Raw genomic sequence first — 17,355 nt, 5'->3', positions numbered from 1 at the left:
ATCAGCTCAATTAAGTGGTCTGGGTGCCAGGTCTCTCTAGTTTTAACCCTGCAGCTGAAAACAGCAGTTTCAGAGAAACTGCTAAGTTTCACTGAGGGTTAATCCAGCCTCTAGAGGCTGTCTCATTGACAGCCGCTAGAGGATTTTCTGCGATTCTCACTGTGAAAATCACAGTGAGAAGACGCTGAACGTCCATAGGAAATGCTTTCCTATGGGCGGTTTGAATGCGTGCGTGGCTCTTGCCACGAATGCGCATTCGGAGCTGAGAGGCGGATCGGGGCGGAGAGATCCCCAGCGCCAAGGGAGCCCGGCGCTGGAGAAAGGTAAGTGCTTAAGACACACACGCACACATTAACTGACAGACACACACTCAGTGACAAACATACATACACACTCACTAACAGACGCACACAGACACACACTCTAACACTAACACGCACACTCTAACACTAACACGCACACTCTAACACACGCACACTCTAACACACGCACACTCTAACACACACACACTCTAACACACACACACTCTAACACACACACACTCTAATACTAACACACACACTCTAACACTAAGACACACACACTCTAGCACTAAGACACACACACACACACTCACTAACATACACTCACACACTCACTAACATACACTCACACACTCACTAACATACACTCTCACACTCACTAACATACACTCTCACACACACTCACTAACATACACTCACACACACACACACACACACACACACAAACATACACTCACACACACACACGTTTATTTTTTTTGTTGTATCCCCCCAGTCTCCTTACCTGTGGGAGAGCTGAGGGGATTCCCTGGGGTCCAGTGGTGTCACCCGGCTGGCTGGCCCTGCTATCACCAGGCTGGCGGGCGCGCGAGGGAGCACTTTCCCCTGAGTGCTCCCTCTTCAGCTCCCTCGCGCGCCGCGTACTGATGCCGGAGCCGGAAGATGACGTCATCTTCCGGCTCCGGTTTCAGTGCGGTGCGCGAGGGAGCTGAAGAGGGAGCACCCAGGGGAAAGTGCTCCCTCGCGCGCCCGCCAGCCTGGTGATAGCAGGGCCAGCCTCGGGGGGCCCTGAGGTGGCCGGCTCTTGGGCCCCCCAGGAGAAGAGGCTGGCCTGGTACATACCTGGGTCGCAGGGCGGCCGGGCCCCCTGGTGGGCCGGGCCCGGTCGCAGCCGCGACCACTGCGACCCCGGTATGTACGCCACTGAGTGAGGTATAGAAGGGTGTCAAGGGGGGAGATTAAAAAAAATATATTTTGTTATGAATATATACAGGGTATGTTTGTCACAGACATGGCACCAGGGAACCCTATTTAATAGACTAGCTATACAAGCTCTCTAACTGTAGTAGGATTGAGAATGTGTAACTGTCTATCTGCTGTCCGCAGCCACTGACTGACTGGGGGGCATTGTGACGCTGTTAGCAGACAATCCACAGCTTCATCAACTGGAAGGAAATGTAAAGGGGCATTTCAATAATGCTTGTTTTTCTCTTCTCATATCAACTAGATTTTCATTTTTTTCTTTCATCAGAACACTAAAAACTGACCTCTATTTAACCCCTTAAGGACCAAACGTCTGGAATAAAAGGGAATCATGACATGTCACACATGTCATGTGTCCTTAAGGGGTTAAAAGAGCACTATAGGGTTAAAACCAACATCTAGCCACCCTGGTTCCCTCATGCCTCCCTAAATATAGTAAAATCTTGCTTGTATTCAAGTCTGCAGCTGCATGCTTTGTCACTGTTTCCTTTAGACCTGCCCACTGCCTGCTGACATCAGCAGAAGTGGTAGCCTGATCCAGTCACAATGCTTCCCCATAGGATTGGCTGAGACTGACAAAAAGGCAGATCAGGGGCAGGGGCCAGCACAATTCAAACACAGCCCTGGCCAATCAGCATCTCCTCATAGAGATGAATTGAATCAATGAATCGCTATGAGGAAAGTTCAGTGTCTGCATGCAGAGGATGGAGACACTGAATATTTGGATGCATTTTAGGCAGCCATGACCCAGGAAGGATCTCTGACAGCCATCTGAGGAGTGTAAACACTGCATTTTCTCTGAAAAGACCGTGATTACAGAAAAAAGCCTGAAGGTAATGTTTCTACTCACCAGAACAAATTCAATAAGCTGTAGTTGTTCTGGTGACTATAGTGTCCCTTTAATGTCACTATTTCAGATATTAGTATAGAAAATGTATAAAATTCTACATACTTCGAGACTATAGTGTACTTTTAGGAGTACTCCCACATATGTACTATGGTTCAGCAAATGCATTTTAAAGGGACACTATAGTCACCAGAACAACTACAGCTTAATGTAGTTGTTCTAGTGAGTATAATCATGACCTTCAGTCATTGCCGGTGAGATAGCTCAGTTGGTTAATGCATCATCCGTAGAATCTGTCTACCTTCCAAGGTAGATAAAATGAGTACCATTAAATTGGGTAATAGTAACAATGAATGTTGGGTGACATCCCCAGGACGCACTTGAAAACCAGAGTAATCTGAATGTACCTTTCCTGGTCAAATACTTGAGGAGGTGCTGATTGGCCAAAACTGTGTTTGGCCCCGTCCCCTTGCTGATTTTAGCCAATCCAATGCTTTCCCCATGGTAAAGCATTGGAATGGATAAAAATCGGCTATTCTGATTATGTCACTAATAACGCTGGAAACAAGGTGAGTTTTAATTGCTTTTAAGGGGGGCTAAGAGGTGGCAAGACACCTAAATGGTGCGTTTAGCACTATAGGGTCAGGAATACATGTTTGTGTTCCTGACCCTATAGTGTTCCTTTAAGTATACTGTAGATCTTTATGATTAAGACTGACACCTTTGTTTATACCAACATCCTTTATCACAGTACATCACTGCCCGGCTTCCTCCTGTCTTCATTATTCATTCTACTTTTCTCTCCCATTTTCTAATGGTCATAGTTCAGTAAGATCATTTAGATGATAGCAACGTTGTCTGACCTTCCAAATCCACCTGTTTAGAACCCACGTTCTTACAGTCTTATCACATTGCAGCAAACTACTTTTCAAATTTGACTGCCATAGAGAAGGGTGTCCTTGTCATCATACTACAAAACTAATGCATTTTTTTGCCATAGATCCCAGGTAGATAGGTCTCTACAGGCCCAGACAAGGAGAAATAAATTGCTATCACAAAATAGTAAATGGCTGCATTTATTAAATGTGCACAGTGCATATATATATATGTAAATACAAAAAAAGAGAGAGAATTCAATAAGAAATATATCTACTTGGATACAAGCATCATAAAATAAATATGAAATATTGAAATCGTATCCCACTCCACTCTCTGAAATTCTGTTTATAAAATGTATTATTTTTGTTGCATAGGCTGCCTCCTAGCTTTACACAATGTTCTCATCCGGACAGTTTTCATGGCGTTAAAAGAAAATTAAATAGATGGCTGAGGCAGGAGAAAAGGAAACATAAAACGCAGCTCCCTCTAGCCACCTAGACCTCTGCTCTCTACTGTGCATAATTAGATAACACAAGCGCTTTCTCAGACTCGCATGAATCTTTAAAATTGAACTAGATAAAGTCTCAAAATCCCCGCATGCATTAAGTCAGCATCTTCATGCTGACATCAACACCAATCTTCTATAGATCTGCTACTTTATCATGTATACTTTATGTGTATCGCTAATATTTTTTTTTTTTTATTTAACTTTTATTACCTGAATTGTGCCCTTGGCCTCTGGGAGATGGGTATTAGGGAGGTTTGCTGGTTGCAGTCTGCACCGTACATTGTATTTTAATAAGAAGCCCGAATAGAAATTCAAATCCTACAATTGCCATGGGCAGCTACTTCTATTTTTTTTTTTATCAATTTAAATACTTATTGTGTTTCATATGTCATAGTTTTGCCTTTCATTTGTAAGCTGGAGCTCTACTTGATGTTGGTTTATTCTAGTCAATTGTCACATGTGCCATTACCGTTTTCTGTCACTCTTGCATTGACGTGGTCAATGATGTGCATGTAAATATGTCATTTTCACTTGTTTCCAGGCTCTAGAAAGTGAATTTGTATCATGTCAGCTACATCAGTGGATAGACCTCATCTTTGGTTACAAGCAAAGAGGGCCAGAAGCTGTGCGGGCATTAAATGTCTTTCACTACCTAACGTATGAAGGCTCTGTAAACTTAGACAGTATCACCGATGCAGTACTGCGAGAGGTACGTATGGTACAAATTACTATTTTGGTTCAATGCCCTTTGGCTTGATAACTGTATCCTTTCATTTCCAGAGTCACACACACTTCACAACTAAGCAATGTAGGACCTGGTGCACTTGACTCCTGTAGTTGATTACCTTTCCTCTTATTTCTTTGAAATCATAGACCTAATATGACCAAGGCTACGATTTCTATTTGTAGTAGTCTGTTCCGTTAGAGTTTAGATTCTCTTTCTATATTAGCTTGTTTTGTTACATTCACAATTCCATCTTCAGCGAAGATCCTTTGTACATTCTTCTCCTATCTCTGCAATATTGCAACATCAAAACCCAATACGTGACATCTGGGTAGCTATTGTACGTGGTAGGATAATGTGAAGCATTTGAAGTTTATACATAATCTTTATATAATTTGCTCCTAATTAACCTGGTGATTGTGACCACAGATTCTTCGTACATAGTCATCCAAAGGGTCTATAATAAAAACTGTTAAGTGATTGGGCAGCCAGCAAACTAAGTCTAATCAAGTCAATTTCCAAAAATCCTACAGTGACTTATTAGACCACATCAGAAAGCAGAACACAGGCTCAATCCCATCAGGCCAGTCTCAGGATGATTTTGATATAGTTTTGGTTAGGGGGCTTGGATCCTGACACTGATGCAGTATTTAGTGCAACAAAGAATACGTGGACACACGGGAGGGCTTGAAAGTCGCCAGACTTATTGAGCGGTCCATAGCCTTTAAATGTTGTACTAAAGTGAGCAACTACTTAAGTATATGTTTTTCAGACACCGCAATAAAACAAAATCCTACTAATTTGTTGAAAACCAGCCTGTGGCAGGTCACTTTTAAGGATTTATTTGGGACTACAGTACCCTTTCAGAACCTTTTCCCCAGCTCTCTTACCACGGTACCGCTCTTCTGAAGAAGAAAATATGTATTGTGAGATTAGCCTTTAGCCCGTGCTTTTATTAACACAATATTAAAAGACGGATAGAGTCTACTCCAGTTTTCATGTGTTACATACTTAATTCATAAAATATACACTCTGGGATAGGAGAATCCGCACTCGGCAACAGTTTCATGAATGAATGAATGAAACTGCCGTGCAAGAGAATACAATTAGATTTTATTTCCATGTCATGGCTAAAACTGTTGTTCAAGGGAATATATTTTGTTCCCCATGTCACGGCCGCTCAACATATCTTGTCTCATTTTAAGCTAGGACTCTGGACATTTTATGGCTTGCAGCTGCATTGAGCCATACACGTATTTTTTATATCTAGGGAGAAGTAGTGTTGCTGCATTTATAACAATCTGACAGGACTATTAAAGTGTTCATCTTAGGGAAATTAATATTAATTTTAAAATATAAAAAAAACTAATTAGTAATTCAAAAACCAACTTAGTAGTAATGAAAACAAAGCTTTTTTTAATTTCAGTTTGGTTATTGTGGCCTGATATTTGAAATTCACCTTGACTTCATTCTTGAATTTCTGGTAATTCATACTCTATTTGAGAGGGGGAGCCTTCTTGCAGTATAATGTTTGCAAGAAGGAAATGTTGTTATGGTACATGAAGTGCCCATTTAACATAAGCACAGAGACTGCATGGAGTTGAGGACCTGCGTAAAACGATTCTGTGAGGGCACACGGGAAATTCTATAAGAGATTTATTTAAGATCCACTGTTAGAATAAAGCACATACAGGTTTTACAAAGGTCTATACACCATGTACAAAGAGCCATTTATTCATTAAGCATAATCAAGATATGAATCACTCCTTGCTTTGTAGCTTCAATTGTGTGGCCTAATAAATGTGTGTGAACAATACATTATTACATAGGAGATTCAGAGACATTGTCATGTCTGACATTCGGGAAGCATATTACCTTGCTATGTGCATCATTATGTCCACATAATATTTATCCCAGTCTTCATGTAGCAAAATAGTAGAATATTTAAATCTAATGTGGGTATTCAAGAAGTTCAACAGCTGCTAGATGAGTTCTTCTGAGATGTGGAAGACGCACTCCTTTCCCCAGGATATCTGCCATCTGGTGTATGTAAAACAAGCATTAATTTATACATCGCCAGGCATGTTCTCCTCCTACAGTATAGACGCAAACTTCTATAATGTCCAAGTAATACAGGAATTAAGACAGTTGAGCTACATATCCTTTAAAACCATTGACGTGATATGCTAATGATATATAGATATATGCGTATAGTGCAAGCATTTTACAATATTATACAAATGCAAAATAGCTTTAAAAAAATATATACATTTTTGAATAATTTGTTGTAACAAAATATTGAAACAATAATTCAGTTCAATAAAATAAAAAAATATATGTATTAATTTCTTATACAAAATATTAATTCAATTCATTCTGGGATTGTTCATGGGAATCGTCTGGAATTCTTGACAATTTGACGTACTTAACTCTGTCAATCTTCCATGGAAACAAAGTCACTCATTGCTGCTGTGTATGTCACAGATTTTTTAAATAGACTGCACCAGCACCATAGCCACCTATACTTCTAATAATAGGTTATGGTGCAAGAAGGTTCTATGTGTCCTTTTCCCTTCATTATGTTCTATCTAACCTGCCCAGACTCTCCTTTATTTTTATACAAGTGCCACTCCAAATAAATTACCCCAGTTTAGAGTGTTCTTATAATTTCCCCTTATGATGCTTGGATGTTACATATTGTATAGGATAGATTGGTTTAGATCCATGCAGATTGTCTCATTATTTTGTTTCACCACAATTCGGTTAAAGGGACACTATAACAACTTTGGTCACCATAACAACTTTAGCTTAATGAAGTCGTTTTAGTATATAGATCATGCCTCTGAAGTTTTAATGCTCAATTCTCTGCCACACCTCCCTTAGCTGTGACTGACACAGTCTGCATGAAAACAGAATGGTTTAATTTTTAGCTGCAACTTATTTTAAAAGTGTTTATCTCCTGCTCTTTAAATAGAACTTTAATCACACACAGGAGGCTCCTGAAGAGTCTAGCCATCTATTAGCAAAACAGGACATAAGAAATTATAAAAAAAACAAAAACAAAAAAAACTGAATTCTCAATAAAGGAAGTGTACACATTAGATGACTCCTTACAGGAAGTGTTTAGGCTCTGTAAGTCACATGTAGAGAGGTGTGACTAGGGTGCATAAACAAAGTGATTTAACTCCTAAATGGCAGAGAATTGAGCAGTAAGACGACAAGGGCATGATCTATACATCAAAATTGCTCCATTAAGCTAAAGTTCTTTCGGAGACTATAGTCTCCTTTTAATGCTTATTTTGACTCCATTCTAGAGATTTCCAACAGTGGAGCTAAAATTTTAGAGCCAATTGTGTCTAATTTGCAAGTTGAAAAAACTAAACGTTTGTGGTATATTCAATACGATATATTAAATTTTTAATATGGGACAGGCAATTTGGGAAATCAGATTTCAAATAGCGGCAATAGCTGTGCATTTTCAGGCATGTTTGCAATTAACGACATGTGGTTAAATATATACATGTATAAATATTTTTCTCCCCGCAAGATTTTTGTGTGACACATTTTCTGTCAATTACATTTTCTTGTGCAGGTGTACGTCGCATTAGTCCTATGTTTAATGAAACATGCGTGCCAAAACAAATGTTAAAATGTGAAGAGATGCTTGAGGGTATTGATTCATTCTTGGTTGACAGGTGAAATCGTGGTTGCCGCACTAAGCACAGCAATTATAGCATTAAAATATCAGGAGGTCAGAGGAACAGATAATATTCTTCCCTGTGTCAGATTAAAAAAATGACACTTTGACAGCACGGGATCCCTGGCTGAGAAAATTATGACAGCTTAACTTATATTGCAGTTGTAAAGCTGTAGTTTCTAATGAACTTTACAATGACAGTCTTCTCCTGTGGTGAGACGTGACAGGACAGTCCTAATACGATGGCCAGTATCTCTTTCTTGTATATAAACAACACTTTTGTTGGGGATTAAATACTATTTAGAGTTGTCATCATTATAAAAGGACGTCAAAATATGCCATTGTATGACCATTCACAAGGGATTATTACTAATCCGGGGATTGCTAATTTTATGCCAAAATGAGCTTGTAAATTCTCCAATTTACAATTTACCATCCCAGTTTTCCTTAGTTCCCTGTTTAGTTCACAAACCCTATTTTAGTTGTAAAGACTAGTGTGGTGCCCATTACAGTTCCACAATATAGTACTGAATGACGGAGGTTATTTTCAATAAATGTCTTCCACAAAAGATTTATCTGTTATAACATATGGTTGCAATGTTATTGGGGCAAAAAATGCAAGTATGCTCTTCAGCTTAGACTAGTTAACATGGTTAACTGAATAATTCCAGACAATTCACACTCTGCACCTGAGATGATTGTGAACTAATTTGCTTAAGCTACATTGCATGAAAAGGTTGACAATTTCTGTTCTAGAATATGTATAAAAATGTATGTTCCATGTCTTTCAAACCAGCAGGAACCTGTTGAGAACTTTGGATAAAATGATTTGTTTTATAGACATTTAAATCCATGTATAAATCATTTAAATGGAGTGTCTCAGTAGTGGATCTTATGTTGTTTAATAACATGGCCTAATGAGTTATTCAAACTTTTACAACAACACAGAGGCGACCAAATAACAAGTAAAATAAAATAACTTCTTGCACATTCAACTGTCATTGTAGTATAGGTTTTGTCCAGGTGCGTGGCAAACAAGTTGCTGATAAATTCAGCTAAAGTTTGCATTTATCCCCTTGCCCAGGACATTGACCTCCGCAGAGTCCCAATCTTACAATAACTTGTCTCTACTCTGAACAGGGAACTTTAATTCAGCCATCTCATGACCTGACTGTAGAATAAGACATTAAAATCTAAATGCGTCAAGCTTTTTTCAGTTCATACCACTAAATCATTTTTGTTTGTTTTCCAAGTCCTTTTTTGTGGATCGTGCATTTTGTCTCCTAAGATCTTTGTTTTGTATGTAAAGTTTATCCTGTAACAGGACGTCCCTTGATGTGCTTAAAAGATTCTGACACCAAAGAAAGATACCATGAGGGACACTGCAATAGGGGGTTTCTCCCCAGAACCCCGGAGACTGCTGATAACGCACTCTCTGGGATATGGCCTCCTGCCCAAGATGACCCGCTCTGTTCTCTTGAGAACTTACACATGGTCAACATCCAAGTTCTTCCTTCCCATATAGTTTTGGTTGATCAAAATTGACTTTTCCCTAGTTCACAAAAGTCCGTATAAGTCTCCCCAAAGTAGATTTCACGCACCCGACACACTTTGGCAGCGGCACTCATTGCACCCTATACCGGGGGTCGCAAATACTCACAACCGGGCGCACTACCGACCGCATCTGCAATTGACTTACCTCCCCACACGAACATAGACGACACAGTTAAAAACATATCCATTATGACAGGAGGGTATCCCTGGGGAGGGACACACACCATCCTAGTGCACCCCATTCACAACAAGGCTCACCCTCGCACACCGGGGACTAGACGGACAGTCACGTTGGGGAGACCCCACGGACCTCATACCACATGTACAAAAATACGCCTCCATAGCTGGTTCTCACACAGACCCATAAGACACAAAACATGTCCTAAGATAAACCCTAAGAAGGCACACTCACAGACTCCACCAGGTCTTGGACATGCCCGAAACACTAGACGACACCACAACTACACAATTAATATGTAAAAAGTGCTATGTGTATATAAATGCCGCTACTGTATTAATATATGTTGCAAAGTATGCCTGTATACGCTGTTGTGGCAATGTGGACATTTATGTTGAACCTGCACAACAAAATAAAAACTAAAATAAAAAGATTCTGACAATGGGAAACCACACTTAATTTCAGCTATAGTTTTATCTCCAGACCTATTATATTTAGTTTATTCTAGATATTTTACAGTTTATTACAGCAACATAGGAGGCGTAGTACAAGTACCCTGTTTTATTCACCTTCTAATGGATCTTACACGTTGTGAGTTTCACAGTGACCCGACCTTACAAGTGCAAATTCTCAAGTCACAGGTTTATTTGGACACTTCTCAGATGGACACTTGCTGTAATTAATAGTAATTGAGGGTTTGGGTGAACTCTGTGCGCGCCTTTGCAAGGTCAGTAATTGCTCTCACTGAATAGGCACTGATCCCCTTACATTGCTCACGAGGTTGAGTTGACAATATTTTGTAGCAAGTTATTCTCCCGAGACATGAAACAATCTTGTTAGATGGGAGTTCTATCGTAGCATTCTCTTCTGTCTGACACCTTGCGGAATTTGCTGAGCTGACGTGTAGGCTTTGACAAGAAGTCAGGCAGTTAATTACAAATGCCTGATGATATTCTTGCTCTGTTTTTGCAGAAACTATTACAGAAATTATTGGTTATCTCATGGACAGAATTAAATTTTTCTCTTTTTAAAGTTACTTTTTTTTTCTTTCTCATACCTTCTAGAGCTGCCTCTATATTCGGTTGTACCTATTGGATTCCATAGAAAACACAACCACATAGCAATCCTAAACTCATTCCTATCTCAGAATTTGTCTGTTAAAGAGGTGTGTCGCCGATTATCCCACATCAGTACAACAGCCAGCATTTGTTTTTTGACAAACCTAAACAACAACTCTTTTAAAGGACCCTTAAAAACTAAGCATTTAACTAATTTCTAGATTGTGGCTTTGTATTATTTTAATAGTTTTCAGAAAAAATAAATTTTTTCTCTCGAAGATTTTATGATTCTTAGCCCAGCTTCTTTGGATTTCTGTTAATAGTTTTGCGTAGAATATATTATATGCTGTATATAATATGTGCCACAACTTAATTATATATACTGTCATGCTAACATTGTTTTTCTCATTTGTCCTGAAGATTCCCGAAGCGTATTTTATTAGAGATCCCCACACTTTCCTTCTCACTGGGGATTATGTTAAGGTATCTTTGTGTACAGAGCTATGGGCCACTATGGTATTAATATGCACTTGTGTATTACATGGGAGACCGAGACCTCTCTCGAGTACTTTAACTGCATGTCAGCACAGGTTAACTTCCACATATAACACAGATCCTGAATTTTAAAAAAGTTATTTGGTTAACTGAAGCATGCTTGAGAGAAAGCAAAGCTTGTCTACAAACATACTAACACTTGGATGAGTCTGCAGCCTGAGAGAAGAGCACCCGGTGATTTTTTTTGGGGACTTTTTTCATGGCTGACTTGGGATGTGCTTGCATTGTCAAATAGTGGTGTTGACCTATCTCTTTGATGCATATTGATTATGACAATCACTCCTCTCTCCCTGCAGGCCATGGAGGCACAGATACAGAATTTTGGACAGACGCCATCTCAGTTGCTTATTGAACCACATCCGCCTCGAAGCTCTGCCATGCACCTGGTGAGATATAACGGCTTGTTGGGAAATTTATTTCTTGTAGACACAAGGGTCAATCCTCATCTCTGATACAAAATTATATATTTATTCCCCCACAGTGTGTTATGCAGAGATGCTCATGTTTTTCTTTAATGTGTTTTTTATTTGTGCACAAGGACCAATACGATTTCCTTGTTTTTGGGTTAAACCGAAAAAGACGTATCAAAATATAAGTATATAGGTTTCTGATACCCGTCACACACTCTTCATTCTTTTCTTAGTTTTTTTAATTTTATTATTATTTAATAGCCACTCAATCTAAGAAAAACAAAGTTTCACATGTACTAACTATTAAATATGATATGATGTTGATAGACCACAGCAACTGTCTGTCATTGAAAAGTGTTTGCTCTATTTCACATATTAGAGCTCTGTCTTTTTACAATTACATTTATGTTTACTGTGAGGCATTAAGTCTTGGTTGCAGCTATTCTAGTAATCGTCCAATACATAAGTATACAGAGGTCAAATGTGAATTGATACTTCACTAGCAAATATTACTGGACCACTACTGCCCTCCAAACTGAATGTATCTCCCCGAAAAATCATAGGATTCCCAAAATGAAAGCAGCACACATCGTATTCACCAAAATTAGATATGCAGCAACATGTACATTTTAGAGCAGGTAGCTGACCGGACCTGCTGGGTTCATTTCAATCTCTTCTTGTTACACCCCCCCTGGCTGTCAATCAGACAGCCAGTCCTATTACTTGTTGCTTAGATTAGTGGTGAACTGTATTGGGAAGCCTTTGATTGGACAGCCACAGAAAGTCTGGTCTGGGAAAGAAATGGAGTGCTTGCAAAGGCAGCAGACCAAAGAACTACAGCTTTTGCAATATGGTTTTAGATGTACTCCCAATGTATAGTTAAATGGCATGGTTTATTTGTGGGTATACCCACTAAACAGTGTTTTATATTCTGAAACTGGAGTGTCCCTTTAAATGAGTACACCAAGCACCATGACCACTTCAGAGATTTTAAGTGGTCATGGTACCTGGAGTCTATGCACCGTTTCGCTATGAAAGGCTGCACATAAAGTGTTAAGCCCCTTCGCTGCCGTATATGTCATTAACCAATCCATATTTCTGTAAAGGAAGAAAGTTGGAGTAACCCTTTAACGCTGTTGGTTTACAGAGCCACTTTGAAGACATAACCACTGAGCTCATTGTAGTAATGATGGTGCTAATAAAGCCCCTTTAACATCTTGGTTGTGTACATTCAGATTAAGCAGTTCATTGCTCATTCACTAGATAAGCTGTTTTACATTTGCTTAAACATGTCTAATTTGATGCTTATGAACCTTTAAGAGGTTTTATGTGATAGTCTTCCTTCTCATTTAATTTGAGAAGATATATATTTTAATTTCCTCCTTTGCTCTCTCTTTAGTGAGGAATGAGGAGAATGTGGGGATATTAGACATCAATATAGTACACCCATTATCCTAAATAGGACGATCTGGACAGCCTGTCTGTGTGCACACTATCATTGTTATTGCCCATTTTACTCCAACATTTTATTCTTTTTAAAAATATATAGTATAGTATGTGGATATCAGACTTACAATACCAAGCACCCTAACAAATATTTACACCGTGATAATAAGAAAACAACATTAAAAACAATATGATTGAAATTGCCTTTAGAACATCATTGAGGTCCTGTGCAATAATTACAATCTGCCCCAAATACTGCATGCCAACACGAGGCTCCTTGTCCTGTCCATCATTACCTTAAAGCCAGCACAGACACTGAATAAGTGAGATGTTTCATTCAGTCGCAGGTTGTTTAACATGTTGATTATGATGACAGGTTGAAACGTCCTGCTCAGGGGTAGATTAACGATGGGATAGGAGAAGCTCTTCCCCCAGCATGCCTCATACACATCATTCCGTATATATTGTCAGAAGAAATGGTCAATATTCATTTTTCATTATTCGAATCTCTGTTAATTCTGAAATTAACATTGCTTAATATTATTCACTGTCCATTTTGACATTGCACTGGAATTCCTCCATTCACTGCTTTTCCTATCTAAATTGTCAGAGTTTATGTTGGAGCCTCTCTGTTTATTCTCAGTATATAATCTTAATTTTTTCTATTAGTTACACTGAAAAGTTAAAATCTCTTTAACGTACATCTTTTTTACTACACAATCACTGACTTGAATAACATGGAAATAAAAATTGGCATTTGAGAACATGTTCCTTTAATGGAATTATAGCCTGTGTATACTTGGCCATCACTATAATCACCATAGCCCTGCGCAGTCAAGGTGTTCGTGATGGGAGTTACAGTCTAAATACAGCTTCAGTTCTATAGGAGGTGCAGGTGTTCTCTAGCGTGCTAATAGTTTTGTACCATTATTTTACTCCTTTACTGTTAACCTACTTATCCCATAGATCTCTTTACTAACTGTCCTTTCTTTTTTCCTTTCCTTCTTTTATTCAACAGTGTTTCCTTCCGCAGAGTCCGCTCATGTTTAAAGATCAGATGCAGCAGGATGTTATAATGGTGCTAAAATTTCCATCGAACTCACCAGTCACCCATGTTGCGGCCAATACGCTGCCTCATCTGACCATCCCTGCGGTGGTAACCGTGACCTGCAGCAGGATGTTTGCTGTAAATAGATGGCATAATACTGTTGGTATGTGTTAATCCTCCAGGAACATAAAGTTTAACCGGCAGGAATGAATCATAAAGGCTCAGAGATCGGACATTCCTATGATATTTTAATTGTGCATTGATTAGACTAATCCCAGTTTAAAAAGTGTTACCATTACTCTTATTAGACGAAAACCGATTGAGATATAGCTACATTTGGGTGTTATGTGAATTGGGGCAAGAGTTTGCTACCATTGCAAGATGCATTTTTACCTGTTTTTGGCCTGCGAAAACTTGCCATGATATATTGTATGCCAACAGCCAGGTTTTCTAGCATTCTTTAGATCCTAAATCTTTCCACTTAGAGCTGCCTCCTCAGTCATGTTGCCATTGAAAGCTATCAATTCAGAAGGTGTGTGAATAATGCTACCTGAATGTATGAAGAATTCATATGCTGCCAAGCAAAATCAATTCACAAGCTATTGTTTTCCTTATGGGATCCTGCATGTGACCGATTGTCTCTGGCTGCTTATGAATTATTGATGTACCCCAAGCAGCATGTGGAACTAGGAGCTGTCCAGGAAAATGTGCTCAAGGTGGCAACACTTTTTTTCCTGCACGTTTTAGATTTGCGTCACTCACTTGGTACACATGTTGAAATCAAAAGTACAACATCTACCAGTACAAATGTTAGTGCAGTTTTGTACACTCGTTGACCCATAAATGGCTAATAGATACTTACAGTCCAAGAAATTATGATATAATATATTATCTTGTTTCCTTTTTTTGTAGGCCTGAGGGGAGCCCCTGGTTACTCATTGGACCAAGCCCATCACCTGCCCATCGAAATGGATTCACTGATTGGTAAGAATTGCAGGCAAAATAAATTGAGCCCCTGAACTGTTATCTTTTGTATGTGGGTAGCAGATATACATTCAGATTGCTATACCTTTAGCTTGTACATAGTGCCAGCAAGTATTAAACTAAAATTATACTTATACTTGTACTTTTTATCTGCAACCTGGAGTCTTCCGAGGTGGCTGCTCTCAAAAATGATGCAATCCCAGAATTTATAGCTTGTGAGTTGTGAGATGCCATTGAGTTACATGCAGGAGGTGTTACTGTACACAGCCATCTACATACAGCTCCCATAACTTTACATTTTGCTAGCAGTTTTGTGTCGGTATGCAGCTTTATGCCCTAAAACGACAGTGCTACCATGCTAGTATCAGAATTAGATTATGGAACATATTGGAAGGACAGTGAAGGACTTTGCAACATTCTTGCCACTCCTGTACCACTGCTAGATTATAGAGGTTTATTACATTCTTATCCCTTTAATCCAAACACATTTTTTCTTCATATATCTGACCATAACAGAGGGGAATGTGAATCTTTGCTCACCCTCAATACATTGAACGATTAAGAATCTATTGGCTGCCTCTCTGATTTTACCTTGCAACTGAATCCAAATTTTGTCTAGGAGGGTTTTAATTCCAACTTTGTCCAGACATGCTGCATGAACTTGTATATGTCTGAGCCAGTACTTAGATGTAAAGGAAAATGGCAGATGACGATGTATCCACTTGCTAGTGCCACTGTCTCTCCTTGCTCTAAGCCTCTCTGAATATATCGTTTGGCACTTAAAGTTTCTTTTTACATTGCCAACAAGCAGGAATATCTTTTTTTTTTTTTTTTTTTTTTTTTTTAATTATTTCTCCTGTTTTATGTTTGCAAGATAGTTATATGTTGTGTTTCTTTCTTTGCAGCCAATAACTCTGGAGTCAGCAAGCGGCAGATTACAGATCTAGTGGATCAGAGCATACAGATCAATGCACACTGTTTTGTGGTCACGGCTGACAATCGCTACATTCTTATTTGTGGGTTCTGGGACAAAAGCTTCAGGGTATACTCAACAGAAACAGGTAAAATTATTATAATTTAGCAAAGCAGGAATAAATCATAAATAAATATGATTATGGTTTAAGTTTGGAAGATAAATACCTGTTTGATTATCATACTATACTCCAGTGCCTGTTTCATACCCTTCAATTTATATATTTTAATTTAAATCTCTGCAAATAGCTTTAATTCATTAGCCCCAGTTTCCTTCTCCTTCCTAGCCTTCATTCTTCACGTGATCTACATATATAAAAGTTTAATGTACGGTTTCTGCAAGGCACACACACCATCCCTGCCTATCCCTGTATGTTTAGATATATATTTTTACATACGATGATGTCTAGTGTGTAGACTCCACCCAGGTACTTTGTTATACTGCCTTGAACTAAATCTGCATTGCAGCGAACACTGTCTATTCAATATCTACTTCTCCAAATTATAAACTCTCTGACCACTTATCGCTTTCCAATGCTTGACCCATGGCACTGGGCATCTCATTTGTCTGCCATGTCTTGTTCTTACGTGCCTTTCATTCCATCCAGCATAAAAGCTTCTTTATGATAAATGTCTGTTAATATGTTAATTATTATTCATTTAATTAGGGAAATTGACTCAGATTGTCTTTGGACACTGGGATGTGGTCACTTGTCTTGCGAGATCAGAATCGTACATTGGTGGTGATTGTTACATTGTCTCTGGATCCCGTGATGCAACTTTATTACTGTGGTACTGGAGTGGGAGACATCATATCATTGGTGACAACCCAAATAACAGTAAGTGCCATTTATCAACTTGAATTGAATAAATCACCACTGCTGATTGTTAAATCATTTCTCCTGTAGTGTTTGATCGGATACAAATTGGACAAACATTTGAAATAATAAAACAAATTGCTAATTAAATTACACCATTTACTTAAACACATCACGGGTTAAGGATTTTCTGTAGTTTCTTTAAGTGAAATGTATCTAATGTTTTTGGTTTAGTTTTGTTTTGTTTTTTCTTTGTCTTTTGCTTTTAAGGATATGTGTCTAGGTACAATTTCATTGTGCCACTTTAAATATAAGCCTTATTCTATTGATACACTGAGCTGGGCAAAATGTAATCAATAACCATTTCAAACATCTAGTGGACTTTGGTAAA

The 17,355-nt window shown here is 38.7% G+C and overlaps 1 protein-coding gene across 6 annotated transcripts in view; it reads left to right on the top strand.

Moving 5' to 3' along the window:
* NBEA (neurobeachin) overlaps positions 1–17,355 on the top strand; it is a 520,018-nt gene that overhangs the window by 468,247 nt on the left and 34,416 nt on the right. For 4 of the 6 annotated variants that reach the window (XM_063429275.1, XM_063429259.1, XM_063429266.1 and 1 more), the window contains 7 exons: positions 4,062–4,229; positions 11,152–11,214; positions 11,583–11,672; positions 14,161–14,353; positions 15,103–15,174; positions 16,080–16,235; positions 16,815–16,985. In XM_063429275.1, coding sequence (XP_063285345.1) covers positions 4,062–4,229; positions 11,152–11,214; positions 11,583–11,672; positions 14,161–14,353; positions 15,103–15,174; positions 16,080–16,235; positions 16,815–16,985 — 913 coding nt within the window. The remainder of the gene's footprint in view (positions 1–4,061; positions 4,230–11,151; positions 11,215–11,582; positions 11,673–14,160; positions 14,354–15,102; positions 15,175–16,079; positions 16,236–16,814; positions 16,986–17,355) is intronic. The other 2 variants (XM_063429291.1, XM_063429283.1) reach the window with 1 other exon arrangement.

Source organism: Pelobates fuscus, chromosome 1 (genome assembly GCF_036172605.1).
Source record: "Pelobates fuscus isolate aPelFus1 chromosome 1, aPelFus1.pri, whole genome shotgun sequence".
Taxonomy (NCBI): domain Eukaryota; kingdom Metazoa; phylum Chordata; class Amphibia; order Anura; family Pelobatidae; genus Pelobates; species Pelobates fuscus.
This window is presented reverse-complemented; position numbering and strand designations above follow the sequence as displayed.